This window comes from Anneissia japonica, unplaced genomic scaffold, assembly GCF_011630105.1.
Source record: "Anneissia japonica isolate Jap-2015-1 unplaced genomic scaffold, ASM1163010v1 scaffold199_len4679917_cov187, whole genome shotgun sequence".
Classification (NCBI taxonomy): domain Eukaryota; kingdom Metazoa; phylum Echinodermata; class Crinoidea; order Comatulida; family Comatulidae; genus Anneissia; species Anneissia japonica.
In genome coordinates this window covers 4,024,930-4,048,029 of record NW_022686322.1, presented here as the reverse complement: position 1 = coordinate 4,048,029, position 23,100 = coordinate 4,024,930, and the positions used below count along the sequence as shown (strand labels likewise).

General features: G+C 33.4%; 1 protein-coding gene across 2 annotated transcripts in view; it reads left to right on the top strand.

The window, feature by feature from the left end:
- Nucleotides 1–898: 898 nt before the first annotated feature.
- Nucleotides 899–23,100, top strand: part of LOC117116553 (ciliogenesis-associated TTC17-interacting protein-like) — a 37,791-nt gene continuing 15,589 nt past the window's right edge. For both annotated transcript variants that reach the window (XR_004446779.1, XM_033260624.1), the window contains exons 1-5: nt 899–1,220; nt 4,882–5,140; nt 5,738–5,808; nt 8,740–8,925; nt 12,837–12,892. Coding sequence is in view for 1 of the 2 variants with exons in the window: in XM_033260624.1 (XP_033116515.1) it covers nt 5,067–5,140; nt 5,738–5,808; nt 8,740–8,925; nt 12,837–12,892 (387 nt within the window). In the remaining variant the exon portion in view is untranslated. The remainder of the gene's footprint in view (nt 1,221–4,881; nt 5,141–5,737; nt 5,809–8,739; nt 8,926–12,836; nt 12,893–23,100) is intronic.

The following is a 23,100-nucleotide window of genomic DNA, read 5'->3' as shown; positions in this document are numbered from 1 at the left end:
AATCAAGAAAAACGCCTAGAGTAACCTCTTTATTGTCAATAGCATTAGTATTACGGTATTCTTTCAATGGATTGGAGTAAGGCATGGCTAGTTGAATGATTTTGTCTAAACCCATACTGTGCTGAGCATAGGATATTAAATTTCGAGAGATAACAAAGTGTTTGATCATAGACAATTCGCTCAAAAATTTTTGAGAAAAATGGTAAAATGGAAATTGGCCTATAATTATTTATATCGCTAGTATCTCCCTTTTTAAATACTGGGATGACTTTTGCAATCTTAAGACCAACAGGAACACATCCAGATGATAAAGAGGTATTAATAGTATGTGTTAGAGGTTTTGATATGACTTGGGAAGCTGCTTTCATAATTTTAGCACTAATATCATCGTGGCCAGGAGTTGTGTTCTTAGTATTTTTGATATAAACGCCAGTTTAATATTGTACTGTAATATGATGATTTTCAAATTAGACTGCATGTCATGGTACTGTATTGGAATATCTTTCTAACAAAGTTTGCTTCTCAGTTAGAAGCAAATTTTGTTGGAAAGAAACATTGTTATGGGGCCCGGTCAGTGTACATAATTATATGGAAACACTGACAAAATGAAACTAATTTAAAACAAATCAAACAAGGGCCGGTCCCCCAAAAATCCTTGCTCATCATGGAATTTAGACATAGTGGACCCAGATTTTAATTTTTCCCATAATAAAGAAATATGACAATTGTGGTAAGTCCATTATGAATATTTGTATGAAACCCTCGTTGATGTCAGTTTATAATATAATATCTTATCAGAATTAAATTGATGATGCTAATTGGGAAAGAGCGCGTAATATTTTTCCCTGTTTGAATTTTGATTGGCAACTGAGGTACCATCGTCATTTGCATAATACCATAGTGACGTAAAGCGGCCATTTTGGTATCGCGGGCTTACGATAAGGTCTCCAGTACTCATCTTCTTCACTAAACTAAAGTATTGTCGTCAAAGTCTGTTTCTCAAGTTTTAAGATGAATTTCCGTCAGGAATTTTCGTAAAGAATTCAATTCTTCTGTTTCAGTATCCTGATTTTACTTTATGTTGCTGAGTGGATGATTGATTCTTCTTGTTGTACACTCGGCCTCGATCGTCTTGTCTTGCTTGTCAAGTCTGCCAACCAAGTCAGAAAAGTGTCACAGCTGTGCGCATGTAGGTAGAGACATAACATTAAAATACGCAGGTAAGATACTGAAAATAAAAAGGATCGCCATGCCTAGTCACTAGGCTTAATTACGACATTTTTGTACTAATGTGCCTAGGTTATGCTATCTAGGCCTAGGCTAGATGATTAAAAAAGGATGAAGTTGGAGCCCTAATAGGGCCTAGGCTGGACCTGGCCTCTCTATCTAGGCTAGGCCTAAGGGCCTAGGCCTATCCCTGGTGACCGGTTTCACCTAGCCTAGGCCTAAGCCTCTAACTAGGTAGAAAAGTAATAGCCTCGCTAGTGCATAGCAGAAAATGTTGTGGTTGTTAGTAACTGCAATAATTTAAGGCTCCTTTGTGTCAATTATTGTAAGAAAGATAGGCCTAGGCCTATATTTTACCCAATTGCAGAGGCCTAGGCCCCTAGGCTAGGCCTACATAAAAGATTTATTTGCCTTAATGTAAAAAGTATTAAAAAAACACATAAAAATAAAACATAGGCCTAGTAGTAGGCCTAGGTCAATTATTGTAAGAAAGATAGCCTAGACCTATATTTTACCCAGTTGAAGAGGCCTACATAACAGATTATTTGCCTTGGTGTGAAAAGTATTAAATAAACACATAAAAATAAACATAGGCCTAGTAGTAGGCCGAGGTCTATATTAGTCAAAAAATAAGTTATTAAATACCATAAACAAAATAATAACATTCATATTATTAACAAACATCACAAATATAAGGGCAATAGGAAAATGTATTAGATTATCACTCCCGTCCGTGTCAAAAAAATGGGGAAAACATTGATGCAGGAATTTAAAAAAAATTTTTTTGCCACATCAATTATTTCAACAGCATAAAAAAAACAATGTAATTTTGTGACTTAAAATACATTTTCTTTAAAAAACCGTAAAATATACAACATTTACTACTACAGACCAAATATAAACACTCCCTTCCTCATCGATAAAAACAAAAGCGAAATATTCTATTGTTCCGATTAAAAAAAAAAAACCACCCTCCCTCATCAATTTAAAAAAAAAAAGAGTGATCTAATAATTTTTTCTATGTACCCTAATAAATATAACTTAATTATCAATCTATTCATTTTCTTGTTAACTAGCCTACATAAGCTAAGTTATGGCCATACAATTTCCTGCATCTGTTGGTGTTACATTTTAGTGTTTTGTAACGGGAGTTACTATTTGTTATTGTATTGCATTGCGGGTACACTAACCGTGATGTAAGATATGTCACGTGATGAGTTACCGCGGGAAGGCGGTAGATAGACAGATATGCCTCGTTGCAAGAGTTCGGTCTCAAATAAATGATGTTCATACCAGCTAGTTATTTACTGTTGTAGTATTATTGTTTGGTGGCGTCTCCTGTGTTTAAATTGGTAGACAGACAGATATGCCTCGTTGCGAGAGTTCGGTCTTAAATAAATGATGTTCATACTAGCTAATTATTATTGTAGTATTATTGTTTGGTGGCATCTCCTTTGTTTTAAGTAACGCAATATTGCTAGACCGGGTCGTACATTACAGTTTGTAGCTGTTGTTAGGCCTAATTATATTTCAATGTTATTATTCAACATCTACTCATATTTTGAGATTCAGCATCACTGGGATTAAATTATGCAATTTTAGGCCTACTGTATTTAATATCAAGATGAAATACAATTGGCCATTACATACTGTAGTTGCCAACTTTTCCTTCAAAAAGATCTGACAACTCGCATTGCTACACAGTGCTCAACTGGATGGTGGTCAAGGGGTCCCTGATGGGGTTCATGGTGCAAAGACACTTGAAGCTAACGTCGGTACTCATTTCAACTGTATACCAATATACTTCAACTCTTACCAAAGTACAGTACTGCTTAGAATGAATTTTTACTGACTCGGCAGCGGGTGTAAAGGGCCTATCATTATTTATCATTGTTTCTCCTTGCTTTTTGCCACATTTAACACTTCAGACAAATAGACGAATGGCAGATGATTTTTTTGTTATTGCATATCCATTCACAATCATTAGTGTAAAAAAAATGTGCTGTAACCTTGACACAGTGGTTTTGTTTATCTGTAGTAAAACTGCCAAACAGTATGCCATAAATATTTGCTTTGAGGAGATTTGTTATGACTAGCAAAGCAGCTGAGACTGATGGAAACATTATCAGCATAGTGACATACCTGTACCAAGTCTGTATTGTGAATACTTACCTCACCGATAAACTGATAAATGCCTAATGTTTATTTTACGCATCGCAGTGTACATGTTCTGTCCTTACATTGGTAATATTTTTCCCCTAAAAAAGAAGTACATTTTCAGAATCACGAAACTAGTTTAAAGAAAATTTCCATGTTGCGTAGCACATCTTATATGATCCTTCTCTGTTGAAAATGCTGTTTATTTAAAACAAGATTATATAAATATGGAGGAAATTAAATAAAAAAGAAAAAGTCCCATGGCAAAAATGTAATAAGTAAGATTGGATCTTGTTAATTGTTGGATTGCTTACTCTGTGTGCTGTTAGTTTCTATTGAAAATTCAAAGAAAGTAATGTTTTCATTACCAATTAACAGATCTGTGTACTATATTACAGACTATTTTGCTTAGTAATATATTTTTTTTAAATTCTTAACAAAAATATCTTGTATCTTGCATTTTATACATTTTAAAGCTTTATTGGTTCCTAAACCAAATTCTAGAAAAATAAGCTTATTTTTACAGTAAAAGGATATACTGTATACAGCAATAGTTTAACTTTCAGTGAAAACACACTCGAAAAGAATTACTAAAGTTTTCATCTATGTTTTAGCATCTTAAGTTTGCAGAAGAATCTACTGTAGGAAGGTATTTATAACTACAAGGGCCAAGTTGGTTATGGGCTGAGTCGGTTAAGGGCTGAGTTGCCAAGTATCTTCAATATAAAAAATATATTGTATATTGATTTATGCTATAATTCTGAGCTTGTCACAGGCATAATATCTCTACTGTAACGTCACCGCCATAAAAACTCAAGCAGAGGGCCTAATGAGCTTTTGTGTTTAAAATGATAGGCCAACTTGATGCCTACTGACATGGTATGACAACAGTAAGGTATAGTCTTACTATAAATTTATGTAAACCCTTATCTTTTAGTCCACTTATATAAAACTTAAAAAACGGCTGAACGACCCTTCAACATTTGGGTACTGACTGTAGGAAACGTGTTGTCTTGTTAATAGAGAACTAAAATTTTAAAATACACAAAATGAATGATATAGCATTGAAGAATGCCTACATAATTAATATCAATAATACTGATACAGTATTTAAAGTACTGTAGGGTTAAGTTGGGGTTTGCTACATTTTCTATAAAAATATATTTTTTTGCTGAAAAATTCAGTTTTGAACCTATTGGGATAGTTATTATCTCAAATTACATTTTGTGGTTTACTGTAGGTTCACATCTGTATCTTCATTACTTTTTTTAAATTTTTATCAATATGAACTTTATTCAATATCATTCATTGCAGACAGTCTTTAATTTGATTTTCTAAACTGATTTCATATCTGTTTGGTGCCAGCAGAGGCATTGTGTATTAAAGAAAGAGGAGACCTTTTTATTCTATTAAAAAAAAAAAATCTTTGTTTTCATATTATTTTGTCTTGTATATAATTTACATTTTCTATTTTATCTCATTGTTCTTTAATTTAAGGGATTCAAGAAATTGCTCAAATTGGGATTATAATTGCAACAACTGTTAAAACGATATGTGAAAGCGTTAGTATGTATCAAACCGCTTAACAGACTGCAGAAATTACCTCCGACAGGATCATCAGCTCTTTTACATTGTCGTCAGTTGATTGAACTGTTAACAGAGGGACTACACAGCGAAGATTAATGAGTTCTACTCTGTTTTCCAAAATGGATTCCAAGCCATTCGTTCCTGATGGTACGGAACCTCTACATGACAGGTGAGTAAATGCATTCCTATGTGTTTCAAGTTTTAAAACACATTTTAGATGAGTCTGTGTTAAGCTGAAAATGCAACAACTTCAGTTCAATTTTATACGATTCCCTAGTAAATGTTTAGCTTGCAATTGAAAATAGGAAGAAGAGAATATTTTCATCACTTATCAAGAGACACATGAATGTTCCTATATTCTTTTGTTACTCTTAATTTGTGTAGTAATCAATTTTAGGAATTTCTGTTGTAAAAAATTGAAGCTGTTTTGATCGATTTCTCAGTGGAAAATGTTTTCTCTGATTCTTTTTACTTAGTTATTCTTTTATTTAATTTTTTATTTGACTGTTAGGTTTTGTTCTTTTTTTTTTTTCTGTTTCTGTTTAGAAGTAATTGATCCTTTTAAATGAGCATACAGTATTTTAATTGAATTGTTGAGGTTTTCCAATTTTTTGTTAAAAGTATTTAGCAATTCAATATTCCTTTTATTGATTAAATTTTTACAAAAAAACATGTTCTATATCGTTAATGGTATATTTAGTTGCTTACCATTTACTGAATTCAGATATGGAAAAATAAAAAAGCTTTCTATTTGATTTATTCACAGTCAAGAAAAGCTTTCTTCATTGCCAGTTCCCAAAGCTACAATAGATGCCATTGCATATATTGACAAAATAGGTATGCTATATTCATCTTGTTTCAAGTTCTTATATTATTTTCTGTAGTTTATAATTTACTTATTGATTGATTCATTGTGAAATTAAGACATTTTTATTTTAGGTAAGGATTTTTTAAATAGTCATTATAAAGAAGAAAAAAATACTGCCTAGTAGCAGCAATATGTTACATTAACTACAATATAGCACATAAATACTTTGTGCACTTACTGTGCAACTGCAATATACTTATTAAGGAGGATACCAAAAATCAAATGTATATAATATTTCTGAAAAAGTCAGTTGTAGTGATGGTGATGCAATCTCAACATAGGGGTTACACCTTCCCTCCCTCTTTTGCCTTTGCAACTGTTCATCCAATAATTATATTAAATAGTAGTTTTATATTTAGTAGTTTAAAAGTACCGTGAGTGGATATTTTATTGTGGAATGTAGCAAAATTGCCAGTAGACAAAGAAAATGGGAAAGAAAGTTGTTTTAAAATATCTGTACTGTAGTTTAATATTTTAAATTCATTTGGGTGTAATCTACTGATTATGAGAAGATATAACAATTTTTATTTTATTATTTAATCTGTCAATGTTTTTTTTTTTTATATAATATTTGATTTATTAATTATGTTCAAACAATATTGTCCTTGGGATCTGTCACAATTTAGCCCTTGGTGCTGTGATATAATTTACAGAACAATACTATATAAGGTAATAAAATCATACAGCTTTCAATCACAATCGAATACTTGATCATTGACAACATAATTTTATTTAACAAACACCAAAATGTAGATTACATAACATTGACTTTTACTAATTTGCTATTGGAATGCTACCAATTCAAATTATTAAGTGGATGAATAATACAGTACAGTAATGTTTTCATTTGCATTAAGTTGAGGATGAATATGGCTACATTTAAATTTTATTTGTAATGGCTACCCAACAGTTACGATTATTGATGAAATTTACAAGTTAGGAAGGGTTTTTGTAATTGTTTGTTGCATGCAATTTAAATCATTAATTTCTAAATTAGTAGTCACTTTCTACATGTATTTAAATTCTGATCATCTTGACTTGATTGCGATAGCTTCACCTGTACTTAATTGCTTGCATGTGTGTCAAAAAGATTGTTGATGATAACAGTAATACAATGATGTCATCTGCCACTGTTCCCAGGTAATCAAATTGGCCTGCAAGATTAGGCTAGTCTTACTTCAGGTGTTGTAATAAGTGGCTTGGGTATTACACAATCTGAAGCATCATGACTAGTCACTGGATTTTGGCCTTGTGTTTTTCTTTCTGGCAGTTTGCCATTTCTCACTTGTCACATACTCAAGAATCTTCGATTGAAAGAAAAAGATATTGATACTGAATTTTATGATGTCAATTATGTCGTTAAGGTTATAAAATTTATGAGATGTAAACCTACTGTTTTTTACAACATTCAGGTTGTAGCTGTAGAAAACTAAGGGTGAGATTGTGATAACATTGATGAACTCTAAATAATATGAGTGGATTTTAAGGATGGAAAAGTGGGTTAATAAGGGTGGGTGGAGGACCATGTAATTAGCTTTACACTGGGTGGAAAAAATCGAGGCTGGTGGCCCCGCCCACCTCCATCCACCATAACTACATCTCTGAACATTAAAATTTTATGAATTAGATTTATATCTACAACCCTTAATTTTCATAAAAAATGACAAATAATTATTTAGTTTAAATTAAATAACATTGATATTTTATTTATTGATCTAATAAACTTCTCACAAGACAGTGACGGAAATGGTGACAAACACCTTTACAACGGCTCCCTCCATTTTAGAAATGTTAAACCTGATAATTATGCTATTTTTGACATATTTTATCGATTGTTTAATTTTATATAGATGCCAAATCCAATCAATTAGCTAATAGATGTTTTATGCTAAACTTACAATCTCTCGAATGAAATATAAATTATAGAAGCATTTGCTTTATATTGTACTTCTGACCGCAATAGTTGCATGTTGATTTTATAAACTTGCTTTACTCTATTGAAAAGTCTACATTTTGGCAACACCATAAGTCATTACCTTTATTTCTCCCTGTTTAGGGGTGAGACAAGTTACCTTTTGTAAGGAAAATTTGTAGTAAGCCAATAAAATTGTTTTTGTTTTATATGTTCTTATTATAATAAAGAGATAGTTTTTGTTTTTAATAATTAGCGTAATACCACATTTTATATATTTTGAAATAATTTTAAATTGATAGTATTTAGTAAGCTTAAACTATTTTGTTTATTAGTTCCTTAATTTACCTTTTTTTTTCATGCCAACTTAATTTGTCTTTTAAAGAAATTGTATTTTTTAATAGGAATTGAATAAAAGAATGTAGTCAATTTCATTTTGTGGTCACATTTCCAGTGTTCATAAACTGTATTTAGCAGAAGCTATAATTTTACAACATAAATACTTTGAATATCCAATGTTTAATGTAATAGATATGAAAGAGAAAATGTGAAATACTAAATACTGCCCTCAGTAAATTCTTCTATTTTGTAATGTTTAAGTTTTAACTGATTTCTCATATACAACTTTTGTATGAATTATATCAATAATTATTTTTGTTACCATTTTTCATTCTCATTTTGAACTTTCCTTGATTGTTTTTTTCTTTAATTAACAAAAATGTTGAAATATAAAATGTAGGTACTATAACTTCTAAGGTATTGTAATTGTGTTAATGAAGATGTATGTACTGTAGTTTGGTTGTAACCTTTTTGATTTTCGATCCAATAATCATGTGTTCAATCCTTAAATATTGCAATTTCAAAAATACAGTCCTTATTTTTCAAGAATACAATCCTGTTTTAAAGTTTACTAAACACTAAGGCTAGCCTCCTTGATGTTTAATATATTGTGAATGAATTAACATTTTAAAAATATTTTTATTTTCAGATGAAGATGAAATTGACAATGTTCTTTTCACCGATTCTTTGGTGACAACCTCTGACACAGGCAAGGAGTTAGGAGAGTTTACAGTGAGTATTGAACGTGCCCGATACAACAGTAAAGATTGCTTCCTGATTCATGCCAATAGCCATGGTGCCATTGATAATGTACCGATGGGAACCTCTATAACAGGTAGGTAAAGTTTTTCCATTGCATTATGAAGCATAAACCCTGTTCACTCTATCAAGTTTCATGTACCTAGCTAATATCAAGTTCAAAGACCATAAATCAAGTGAGAATTTCACTTTATACCTGATGATACACACAAGAGAAAATCTTGCACAGTGTACATGCTAGGCAACATTTTATAAGCGTTCGGTGCTTCATCGCGTCTGGGTAAACGTAGATTTGTGTAAGATATGCACATGTGTCCTGTGTAATATTCATAAGTACAACAGACAGCAGTGACCTGTAACATTCCAGTGATACCGTAAAACCTTGAATAGGAGCCCTGGGCTGCTTTTTCTTTAAGGATCCTTGGATGGGCTTCTTTTCAAGATGGGCCTCTTTTCGAGATGAGCTTCATTTTGAGATTATTTTTGCAAACTATTAAAGAGCAGTCGTTTTTTTTTAAATTAATGCTGTAAGTTTTGGAATTGCTACTATACAACATTTATAAACTATGAAATTTAAAATTCTGTTTAATATTTTCAAAATTTTAACCATGCTAGTACAATGAAATAGTATTGATACGGACACACTATATGGGTGCGTTTAGGTGCGCGATGGTGCAAGATCGCGCGCCTTAAATGACAAGGTCTAGTACACTGTACACGCTTAAAAACTTGCAATGCATTGAATATTTGTCTGTTTAAAGAGAATTACTGTATTAGCTTTCAATAGACAAGTAAACATAATACATAAAATCCTTATAGTACTAAATTAGTTTTGGTATTTTTTTTGTTGAACGACCTTGTTTCTGTTAGAAGTAGAAACATCCTGATCACTATCCCAATGCTACACTCACGGTAGTGTCAAATTTTCTTTCTCCAAAATGGCAAATGGTTTTTTAATTTCTTTCGCCAAATTGAAAATGCTTTAGCCTAATTTAAAAACCAATAAAATTTCACAAAAACGATTCCGTTAATGAATTTCTTGCTTATTTATGTCTTATTCATTTGTAATTGGTCGTAAAGGTGGTAATAATAATATTACTGATTGAACAAACGAAACAAAAACGATCATTTACGATATGTTCGACCGGCGACTACCGGACCTGCCAATTAATTTTTTTCGGGGGTGCGGTGGTGATGTGCAAACACATGCTTCGATTAAGATGACGTCAGTTCGCCCAAAGTTTCATAGTGCGTGACATAGGAACAAGCTCAGTGTAAGGTGCTGAAGATTTAATTAAACACATTTATTTAAACAAAGAAACCCTAATGGTTTTATTTTAGAGGTAGATATAAATAAATCTAACAAGTTTAAATTTCATTCTCTGCAAATTTCCTCCGTAATCAGGGGCGGTGGAAGCATTTATTGGTTGGTACGGAGTGAGAGATCTCCAATAACCTCAGCCCCACCATGGTTGGGGCTGAGGTTATAAAATTTTGTATTATCTAGATGCTCGGAAATAGCACTCAAGTTCTTAATTTCGTTAATTTTTTTTCATTCATCACTTTCCTGAGGGCAGAGACTGCGCCTCCGAAAAACCCTGCCCACTAATTGGTTAATTTTTTTGGGGGTGCGTTGGTGGGGTGCAAACACGTGCTTTGATTGGGATGACGTCAGATCGCCCAAAGTTTCATAGTGACACATGGAACAAGCTCGGTGTAAGACGATGAAATTTAATTAGGCCCTAAACAGATTTATTTAAACAAAAATAGAAACCCTAATGGTTTTATTTTGAGGTAAAAATAAATAAATCTAACAAATTTAAATTTTATTCTCTACAAATTTACTCCGTAATCAGGGGTGGCATAAATCATTGATTGGTACGACGTGAGGGTCTCCAATAACTTCAGTCCCACTATGGTTGGGGCTGAGGTTTACACACGTCTAGATGGCTCGGAAATAAACGCCAGGCTACTGGAAAGAATCACTCGCAGAAACGATGCAAATTTTTTCTCCGCCAAACGGTATCTCAATTTGCCGCTGGCGAATGGCTATAGTATGCTATAGCATAGCTATGTAGCTGTTTTAGTGGGGCAGCAATCGTGGCTTCATGAAAACAGTTCACATAATTGCAACTCAAGTGACATACAGTAATTGTCAGAATAAAATTTATCTCTATACTTTCTTTAAGTTTCATTGAAAACAATGAATGAAATCAGAAGTTAATAAAGTCTCCTCTTCCACTCGCTGTCCGCGACAGGAACTTGTTTGTACTGCTATATTATTTTTTTAATTAATTAGCCTAGGCCTAGGTCTAGCTTATTTTTTATTTACAATTATTTTACCTCTTTTAAATGTCAAAAAATGATGTCCTCAATGACAATACACACATGTGAAAAGATTGTTCATCAAATAATATTTTGTTGTCTTGATTTAGTAAGATAAATAATAAATATAAAGGAGAATTGGTTGGTTGTAAAATTACCGAATGCCACATGGAAAACCCAATGCCAGCATCAGACGTCAGAGTGCGCGCCAATCAGAACACAGTAAAGTGTGTTAAAGGTTAACCTCGTGGCAACATTTAGTATTGGATCGCTCTGCAGGTTCTGCTTTAAATTACGGTAAACAATAAACAACGTGATCTGTAGAAATCGTAATAACTTGTACATGATTTGTCATCAGTATTATTATTTAAAAGAAGAAAATTCCTACTACCAGAACAATAATATCAGATCAAAATTCTCCGAATTGGAAAGTTTACCAGTATAATTACTGTCTGCTCTCCTCCTCTATAGGGGAAAATGTAGGCCTTACATTGTATACGTAGGCCGCCTAAATGACATCGAAATTCGAACATACTGAATGCCCACTAGGTTACCTAGCTAGCAAACTAAACAGTTTTAAAATATGATCGATCTAATAATAAGGTAGGATATAACAAAACAATAAAGTTCTAACATTGTTTATTAGTAAATTGCAACATTGCTCACGTGTTGAAAGCTGGTAAACTATATTTCAATATTGTTTACGCATTGTTTATCAGCCTACGACCATTGCAAAGCTAATTAAAATAACAATGACCTTCATAATGGTTCGTAGCTACGTTCAAAACATACCTACGAGCAGATTACGAGAGATTACGCGCAGATATGAAGCGATAATTTGTGTCTGTACTGTAGGAATATTAAAATTGATACCATTGGCAAATCTGGTGTTGTAAGTCATCATGATTAAACACTCGTAGTATGATGCAATGTAAGGTTCATAAGTATGATATTATAAATCATAACTAAATTTATGGTTGTTTTAGTCAAGGGTAGTGAACCTGAAGTTTAATGACATTGTGTATAGACTACCTGCTGTTTAAAGTCCATTGGCCAATTTACAACACCTTTTGCAGTAATTGAAAGGAAAGCTGGTAAATGCTGGATTATCATTCAAGAAAGATTTTGAATAAGTACATCATAGCAAAAAGATTATCTCTGACCTTTCTTGGCATCAGAGAAAAGTTTCATTTTTGAAATTGCTATGAAAAATTTATTGTGGCAGGTATACTGTCTTGCTAACAATTTTTTTTCTCTCTATCATTTGCACAAAAACACTTATTTCAAATTTTTTTTTAAACATTTCTTATTGTTGCAGTTCAGTTTCTAGTTAAATGTATCAAATTAATTCAAAAGACATTTTTTAAACTAGTACCTTAGAAGTTAGAACAAGTCTTTATATCCCATATAAATAATTGTATGTAGGACTGTCCGACAGTTGCTTCAGTTTGCAGAAAATTTAACATAGGCAACTGAATGCAATTGAATGCAACTGACAGTTCTTTAGCCTTTATTTCTCACGACACCTTAGATCGTGCAACTCGCAGGCTATCAATTCATTCGTAAATGTATTCCTATATCATGTTCACAACCAAATTGGCTGAAATTTAAGTAGGATTTCAATTCATTTTAATGTTTTGAATAATTTGTGTTTTTCTACAGCATATGTATCTAAGACACTAGAAACATTAGAGCAACAGCATCATGAATATGTAAAGGTGAGTCATCTTTTTTACTCCAGTAATCTTTCTGTTAAATTGAAAACATTTCATGTGGCAGGCTCTCTGTATTGATTTACATGATCCACTCCTCATCCTTTCTGGTCTGAAGGTATTCCTGTCCATATTTACCTTGCATGATTATATTATTGTTTGAAACACCCTGTTTCAGGTATGTTAACATCTAACCCACAGGTGGGCTAAGTTCGGTATGCGGGCCACATGCGGCCCGACAGTGATGTTTTTGCAGCCCGCGAAAATGAATTAAAAACCCTATGTGTGCCCGCCAAGCAACATTGACTAGAAAACACCTTGTATTTTACGGCCTGAAACTGATCATATGTAAAAAATAACATTAAAACTGGAAATAAAGTGGTGGAGAAACAGTGCTTGGAGGTTTTTGGAAGCTCACTGGAAACATCAAAGTTTGGGTGTGGTCCTCGGTGTTAAATCAAAAATTCACTTTGGCCCTCCGACCAATTTTTTTATGCCCACCCCTGATCTAACCCAAGGTAAATTGAAGGTAGGCTAGATTATGCACCTCAACATTGCCCTTCATATAGTAGTACACAAATCAGTAAGCTTGCAAGACTTGCCTCTACTTTGCTAAGCCCGCGCACCCTTAGATTTGTTTATATTGTATATTATAACTTTAATAGCATATTCAGCACCACAACTGCATGAAACACTTGAGACACCTAGTGTTGTTGTGAGGATGAGAAAGGGGAGACTTAGGTATGTTAAAAACAAGTGTAAACAAAATATTAGATTGAGGAGTACATGATGGACATTTTAGAGGGCTTCCTCAGACAAGTGTGCGATTACTAACCTAATAATTTGATGAAATCAAAAGATGAAGCCAAGACAAGTAGACAAATGCACAGCCTTATCATTAAGGCTGATTTAAATTAATGTTTATAGCATGATTTACATTCAAGCGTAAAACCTGTGTACACAGTAACTACAATATAGTGGTTTAATGGTATAATTATCCTGCAAGTTGTAATCAAATAGAGTGAATTTCCTTTTTGACGTTTTACATCTTAGCCATCTAAAAAGAATATACTGTCGTGTTGTTGAATATTTTATAATAATTTATAACATGATAAAATTGTGATAAGGTTACTGTAGGAAGGTATGATTTTGGAAAATAGAACATTTGAAGTAATAACAGAATTAAAAAACGCCCAGTGTAAGTAACCAAAACATATTTATAGCATTTGAAATATAGAACCTAAAAAAATCAGATAAAAAATTTCCCATTAACATCATTCTTTTATCAGATATTATCTTTCAGACTTAACAGTGTCTGATTAGTAATTGCTTGATAAATTCTGTTTTTAATGAAACAAATTGTGTGTCTGTCCACGTCTGCAGTTGGTCTGACTGACACGATGATAGTTGATGAGCTTACTGTAGGCTTTAGAATGGTATTGTCTAATTATGATGATGTATTCCAATTTAGGGACTAAGTTTAATTTGGGAAAAAAGCTTTTAAACTCGGATGCTTTTAAACACGTCTGAGTTTAAATTGCAATGTGGAGAAGACAGTGTTATGTATGATCCACTGACAAACTGCATCGGCATCCTATCAATCAGTTAGCATTCTGACGTCTTCAGACCTATTAGTGGTTTTACTTCACTGTCCTTTGTCAATTATTGGTAACAGTATTGCTAATAAGCTGTGGATAGCGTCCTAGCTAATTTTTAAATTTGTCCTTTATTTTTATTTAAAGCATCAGCATTCTGAAAATTTAAAAAACAACATTTGTTCAATTAAACCTAAAGAACTTATTTCTGATATCAGTGATAACATAAGCATACTTAATAATTTAGTGTATAATATGATGGCAATGCCAATTACTTTTGATTTTACTCAGCAGAGAGTACTAAGCTGTAAAGTACAATATTTAAATCATAGAATTACAGGTACATAACTGACAACAATGATAATCATCAGAAGGAGAGTTTAAACATTTTTGTCAGGCACCCAGAAACCTAGAATGACAGCTGGGCAGAAAGATTCTTAGAAAAATGATTACATAATGAGACTGTAATTGACAACATGCATTGAGAGAACATACTTGAGGAAATGTCAGGAACGAACATAAAAATGCTCGTCAGCAATCACTCAGCATTTGATATCACCAGTATGTTCTGATGTAAGATGTAATTTTGAAATCAATTCGCCATGTTGTCTGGTGTCTGTCTTACAGTAAAGAGTGAAAGAACAATAATCAGGTGTCAGAAGTAAATTTTAAACAGATTTAAAGAAGCCATTTGTGGCAAAGACAAGCCAAACCAGTCACTCGTTGCAAAAATCGATTTTGAGTTATTAATACAGTGTTAGAGAGTAAAATAATAGCTATAAAATGGTAAAAAAATCATTCAAATCGGACATTTACTTATTAAGTTACAAGCGTTTAAACATACAGCTGTTTAAAGAACAATATATGAGAAATGAGCCTTCAAAGTTTATGATTTCAGGCATTACTCATGCAGAAACTATCATCAAATCCTTAAAAAGTGTTGTTTTAACATTGGAAATGGGGAAAATAATAGCATAGAATGATTTATAGATATGTAAAGATTAGTTTAGTGCAATAAAATAGATTTTTAAAAATTTGACATTCCAACATGTTTTGGCCATTTTCTCTGAAACACGATTTGCGACGAGTGACTGGTTTGGCTTGTCCTTGCCACATTTACAGACCTCTATCGTGTAAACTATCAACTAAAATATAAAAGGTAATTATAGTAAAAGTAAAAACATAACTTTTTTTAAATAGTTTTCTTGAGAAATGGAGAAATTGTTAATTTTCAAAAATACATTATCTTCAATTATATTCTGATGATAATAATAATGGTGATCATCATAGTCATCATTTTAAGTGGCATGATCATTTTAAACAAAAATGGTATGTTGCCAAGTAGGCCTACAGTGACATTTACATCAGATTTGGTCAGTTTTTGGGGTTTTATTTGCTATACTGTTGGCCTAGGCATAATACTAGGGTTGAATTACCAAAAATCACTCACTGAGGAAAATGAATATAAAATTTTGCAACAAAACACTGACACTAAAGCTCTTAAAATGTTTAATGTGATGGTCATGCCAATTACTTTGCTTAATTAATTTTACTCAGCAGGGGAGTTCTAAGCTATAAAGTGCAATTTAGAAATCAGTAAAAAGCAAATTTAGTGCAGGTATTAGCCTACTACAATTTTGCTAATCAGTGAAGACATTAGAAATTCCCCCAGTATGTTCCGCTACCTAATACCCGAGTCATACACTTCGGAAAAAATGTAACAAAAAGTAATGTTATTTTAACTTAGTTTAGCCCCCGAAACTGGTGCAACACTGGCTAAAGCTAAGAGCCCTGGCCCGGGATTTTTATCGATTTCAACTTAGCAAATGTCTTAAGTCGAAAAAGATGTCCCTCGAGTCTGCAAATATCTTAAGCTGATTTATCAAACCGTCTTAGATGGCACATAAGTACAATCAACTTTTTAATTTTAAGCAATTTTTAAGCTAAACAATATTGATAAATCCAGTATCCCACAGGTACTGTAGACCCAAAAAAGCATCCTGCCAGGGACCTGGAGCTCTGATTTTACTGCCCCGAATGCTAGATAGTATTAATACCCATAATTTTGCAAATTAATAATCTCGATCCACTTCTAATCTAAAACTACAATCATAACATTTTAATAATTTTATTTATAATATTTCATATTAATGCATTTTATAATTTGACCCTTCAAAATTAGAAAATTATTCTCAAGCATGTTGCTCGCCCAGACGTATGACCCTAAATTACTAATGTGTTTTAAAATATCCTTGTTTACAGGAAATTTATGGAAACAACTCTAGTATGTGTACTCATTAAATTTGGGTTGTTTTGTCATCGGGGACATTTATCCTTCTTTTAATAGACTGAGAATTACAGTTGTATAAACCCCTTGGCTTGCAAAACAACATTCATACCTGTCTGTTTACAGCTATTTATGGCTGTAGCCATCATATAAGACATTCTTAGCCATGGTACCTCGTTAAGAATTTAGTAAACAGTTTGTTGAGAGGAGATTGTATAGAAATCAGCTTTTAACTTGTCTCCTAAATTTATGTCTGGCTCACACGGTCCCTGGGAAGTATTGCATAATATACGGTTTTTTTGGTTTGTATTTCATTTTAAATTTCAATTAATGATTGATATTACATAAGCTATAAAGGGATAATATCTGTAATAAAACATTTATTACAAACAATGTTTATAATATAATCAAATTATGTTTCTTTGATTTAAAGACAGTTGTACTACAGTAGGGGATGTACAGTTTGCCCTCCAATTAGAGACCTCTCCAATTCACAGATCTTTCCTTCCCTGGCCCCTCCCCCCCCCCCCCCCCCCTCAAATTTGAGACCACTTTTATAAAATACCAACTAGCAATCTACAATCTTTAAACACAAATTTTAGGTCGCAAAGGTGGTCTAGTCTTAAATTGAAAGGCGAATCTGTGCTTTTATCAATGCTATAAGAGAATTACATTGTTATTTACAGTGTCACCTTGAATAATAATAGGCATTTTTCGTTTTGACTACGCGGCCAGTCTACTACGAACTAATGGACCGTGACGGCAACGCCAAGAGCTGTTTTCGTTTTTTTTAAGGCGACTACGACGACGCAGCACACGTGCGTAGGCTTACGGAGGGGAGTTAGTCGACCATGGTTTTATTACCAGGGAACAATGTTCCCTTGTTTTATATTTGAAAAAGGAAATGTGAAAAAAAAACTTTAGTCAAATACTGTATACAAAATAAAGTTTCCAGAAAACATTGAGTGATGTTTCGCTGTTGGCTAGGATCTAGGCCTACGCTAGGCCAGGCATAGCCTAGCCTTAGGTGTCAAAAGTGTCGGGAACCGGGAGAAGAGGGGTGTCAGGCCTGCTCAGGCAATTTGCCAAATGCAACGATGATGTGCAAATAAATGTACATAACAATTTTAAACAGAGGTATTTATAGCAAGGCTTGATCCACGATATCATGGGCCCAGATGCCCTAGCTAGTGGCACCAGAATGTGTTTCTCCTACCCGAAATCCACCCTGACAAGGCTAGCCTAGGCCTAAGCCTAAGAGGCCCCTTTTTTCACTATCCCCTGATTTACCTAATTTTATGTTGTGACTATTCATTCCTCATTTATTGTATGTGTATAAATAGGCCTTCATAAAACATTTAATTACTCACTTGTTTTAATAATTCATTATTGAACGAACAATGCTCGATCGCGGATGCGATGAAAATTGCAACCCCAACAAAAAAAAATTACCAGCAGTTTGCCAAAGAATCCGGTTACCTGATTGGTCAATATTAGGGTAGCCGCCACTACGCCAAATTCAGAAATTGGGGTTGTCGCGGAAGCTATCACAACACCGATTTAGCCAGTAAGGTTTGTGAGCATGCGCAGATGTCTGTTACGCTCTATTAGTTCGTAGTAGACTGGCCGCGTAGTCAAAACGAAAAATGCCTAATAATATCAATATGAATACTTATACTTATATAGCGCACAATCTGCCTCAAAAAAGAATATACTCACGGCGCTTATTTCACTATAAAGTTATAAAAAGACTGCTTTGAATGTCATTTCATAAAATATATGAGTTCAGGAAAAACTTCCAGAATTGAAACTGTCGCTCTGTCTATGCAAGGAGGTTAAAATAACCTCCTTGGTCTATGCAACCATGTATATGCAGATACTCCAATAGTTTCCACCCTTGGCCTGTCCCTTGGGCTGCTACTGTGCACTACCTAGTGGTGGAGGTGGATTTTTATTACATTAACAATAATATTTTTCTAATGGCTTGGATATTTTTCTTCTATATTTATATAGGCTGATAAAATCCTCATTGCTATCATCATTCTGAATATTTTTGAATGTTTCATTTCTTTCACTTGTTGATGTCTTAATGTCATTGTTATGTGTTGAATTAAATGTTTGAATGTGTGTGGGATGACTTTGATAATGACTCACAGCAGTACTGTCTTTGAAATGAAAGTAGGCCACTTAAAATGAACTCTAGTTACTCTACCCCAGTAAACCTCATTCGTGGGTCATAGGTCATCGCTGATAGTGACATAGTTTGCTGTGAACTTCAAACAAAACGACAGACATTTTAGACTAGACCATGTAAACAAATCTTAAAATTATTTAATATCTGAAATATATTTAATTTTTTTTCATAGTTAATTATACAAACAAGCTACTAAAAATTACTGCACTCCAGGCTGAAGAGAAAGGATCAAGCACCTTTACTTCTAATGAAACACAGATTGAAACAATTTAGTTTTTGCTGATTAACGAACCGTTTTGCTGTAAACATCCTTACAGTATAAATTAATTACCAGGCAAATTAAGAATCTATGAAAATAGGGAAGGTAATATGTATCTGCATGATTTTTTTGTTCTTATTTTGTTACAACTGATAACTTACATTACAAAGGAAGAAATTGTATTGTTTATTATTAGCTATATAAACAGAATATCGTGGTTGATATATCATTAATAATGATAATAATTATTCAAAACTTGCACAACACAAACGGTGGCATATCTAGGAGTTTTGATATGGGGTGGGGACTCATGGGGAGTGTGAAGGTAAAGTGGGGGCCTAGGGGCAATAGTTCTCAATATGGATAAAACTCAATAATTCTAATTTTAACAGATGTTAATTAATGAATGATTGAGGATTATAATAATCAAATAATCATTTTAGGGTTACCGGTAACTATTCGAAAGTTCAATCCAAAATCAGAGTAATTTTCAGTTTTACGCTGCTTTAGCTTTACATTCGAACCAATTGATCATCTGACAAAATTATAATGAACACCAAGTAATTGTAACAGAAATATTTTGCGGAATCTTTTCCTGAATATACACATAATAACATACTAAAAGTCCAAAAAAATCCAATTAGGGAAACTTATAAAGATACTTAATGAGTTAAAATCAAACAGGTTATCGCACAACTGCTTTGTTGGAAGCGTGTCGCATGTCGTTGCCAAGTTGTTGCTAACGAAAGTGTGAATAATAAGATAATACGCCCGCGCGCGATCCAAGGGCAGGGAACACATTGGTTTGTCGCATCAAAGGGATCTGTTGCCGAGTGATCTTCTCAATAATACCTCCATGTTAAAACATGCCACAAAGCAAAAAAATCAATAAACCACAAAATGATTTTTTTTTTTTAACTAGAGCATCTTACACTTGAATTGATTTCTTGGTGTAACTAATACTTATTGTTCCAGTATATATCTTTTGTATGGACCGTTAATGTACTGTATCCTTAAATTAGCTTATAAAATAAGCAATTTAATATTTTAATTAAAAATTTAAATTTTTTTTGTTTGTGATCACAGTTAATAATATCTCAGCCAAGCATTACCTTTCATGCATTTTTATGACAATAAATAAATAAATAGATTTAAATAAATATATTTTTTAGTCTTGAAACTTGAAGGTATTGGCTGGGCCCCTGAGTTATTCAAAGAGCTGAGCAAGGATAACCGTAGGCCCGAGCCTATGGAGAGGGTTTTGGAGGGAGTGTCCGCCCTCCCTAATGAGATTTTTTTTTTTAAATAGGGGCCTTGGATAGCCGGTAATGGCACTCTCAGACCTGAAAAATACTTTTAAATGTAAAGTTGATAAATACAATTGTTACTATACTCTCAAACTCAACTCAATAAACACATATTTCATTTATTTAAGCCTATATTTTTGTTTCTTTAGTTTATTCCGACTGCCCAACAAACTCTGGCCGGTGTAGGGAGTTTGACCTGTCTGATGGGAGGGGGTGGGGCTTAAGTCCATCCCAGCCTGAAAGTAGTTAAATTTTACGAAAATAATTGCATAAAACTAGGAATTTAATATTTTGATACATACAGTAATATACTTCAACATACTTTCTGAAACTGATTCAGTTTCGAAATAATGTTCGCAAACATCTCATTTACCTTTCAAAACTGATTAAATTTCAAAATAATTTCACACACATATAATTTTTTCTCTCTACACCTCCATGTGTCCAATTAACTTTTGATAATTTAATTCTAGATCAATATGAGTAGATGTGTTTTAACTTTAGTTGGAGTTGATAAATAGGATACATTGTTTTGGTTCTTTAATTTCTCAATGATGTAACGTAAGATTTGTCGTTTGATAAGAAAAAAAATTATGTAATTTTCACTTAGCTCTTCATGAAATCCACCAAGGATACTTGTCCTTAACTTTTATCACAAGGACCAGGACTTTTTATTTTGTTTTTGTTGTGAGATATTTTGATGTCAGAGTGGATTAATATGACCCATAGTAGTGGTTCAATGACTGAGAAGAGAACCCTGGCTTGTGATGGATAAGAAATCAGTAGTCGCAGTCATAAACTACAGCCAACTCCCCAGAGACCTACAATATCCCAGTGCTTCAGAAGAGGATGTCCTATATCATTAGATTGCAATTCCTTGACTAGGCAGTGGATTGAAAGTGACTTTAGGCCAATAAGTAGCAAGCACTTCCAATAGGCAATGAACAAACAGAGCCAGATTTTCGCTGCTGAAATCAGGAGATTAAACTTTAAAAGAGAAATAGCATTACCTAGGGCGCAGAAGCTCCTGTGACGTTGGCTATTCTAGGTGGGGGTGTACTGTAAACCGGTTCCAGATTGCTAGCTTAACTCAAGCAGCCGTTGTAAGTACATGCTCAAAGTTTGTTTAGACTGTGACAGAGATTCACAAGCACTCACGATGATGGCATCACAGGCTAGCTACGGGTCATCGAAGCGAACCCAGTATTTCGTAAGCATTTTTTTTTTGTTAAGCATGCATTCACCTTTGTTGTTATTGCGGATGTACTTAATATTCCGATAATTGATGCGCTATGTACAACTTTCGGTATTGAATGCATCCAGGCTGTCAAGTTGTTCTGCTGTGATAAGATTTGAAGGCAGGTGGTAAGGACTCCAATTGTGTTGTAGGGCTGCTTTCTCAAGCCTTTCATTGTTTCCGTCTGTTTTCGGAGGCGTTTCAAAAAGCATGTAATGGACAGGATATTGAAATCTGTGATAACACCTGGATGCGTTTGAAAAGTGATGTTCTTTAAAAATGAAAGGTCTGTATATTATGACCTCTCATCAAAGAACTAGAACAATGCAGATGTCAAATAATGCCAATACGCGTTATTGTTAAATATCTTTGGAACCAATGCTGTAACTGTCGACCTCCATTCTATGTCTCTCCGTCTCGTTTTGTGTTTCTCCTGAATTTTCATTGTGTTTTATTGTGTGTACTTTGTGAGAATATTACTTATCTTTAGCATGTTCTCTCACCAAGGTGGTACCAGCAATAGGAACTCTTGTAACATTAATAAAATTGTGTATTTTGGTTGTAATCTATGGTAATGACTAGGGCCTATTGCTATTAATATAAGAATACAGAGAAAGCAGGTTAGATTAGTTAGCTAAACTGCTGACAACCATTTTGCCCACCAAGAAAAGGCATTAACTAAGAAAATCTTAGTTTTAAGAAAATGAGCATTTTTTGGAGTATGGTATTTGTAGTAGTGTGTGCAGATAAAGCCCATTTTAAAAATTGAATATCATATTTACAGCTACATTTTTGGGTATTTTGTGAATTAAGGTGGTAGATTAATACCACCAGGAGTCCAAAGCCAAAAACCTCAATTTTGAAAAAATGCAGTTATTGCCTTTTCTTGGAGAAGGGCAGCATTATGTGTGTGTGCTGAACCATGGAGGTCTTTACACCCCCTTGGTCACTGGATAAATTATCCGCTTCTATCCTTTTGTTTTAGCTAGAGGGTTGAAATGCAATTTTTCAAATCAAATTATATTTTATTTTTTCAAACAAATGCTGAAACCAAGGAGACAAGCCTGTATACAGGTTCCGTTAACTACAGTACGGTAACTTAAACACAAAATCTTTGAAAAAGTTTCAATAGCCTGCCATCTTTTTACATTTTTAGGTGATTGACCCTGTGTGCAGCATAGCCCCTATATGTGTAACATTAAAGAAAGCAGGGCATTTTCTGTTGTACTACCCAAATCCTAATGCGTGTCATACTGAAAAAGGTCCAAAGAAGAAGTCCTAAAAAAATGATTTACAACCTTGTAATTGCTCATTGAAAAAGATAGTTATCAAATT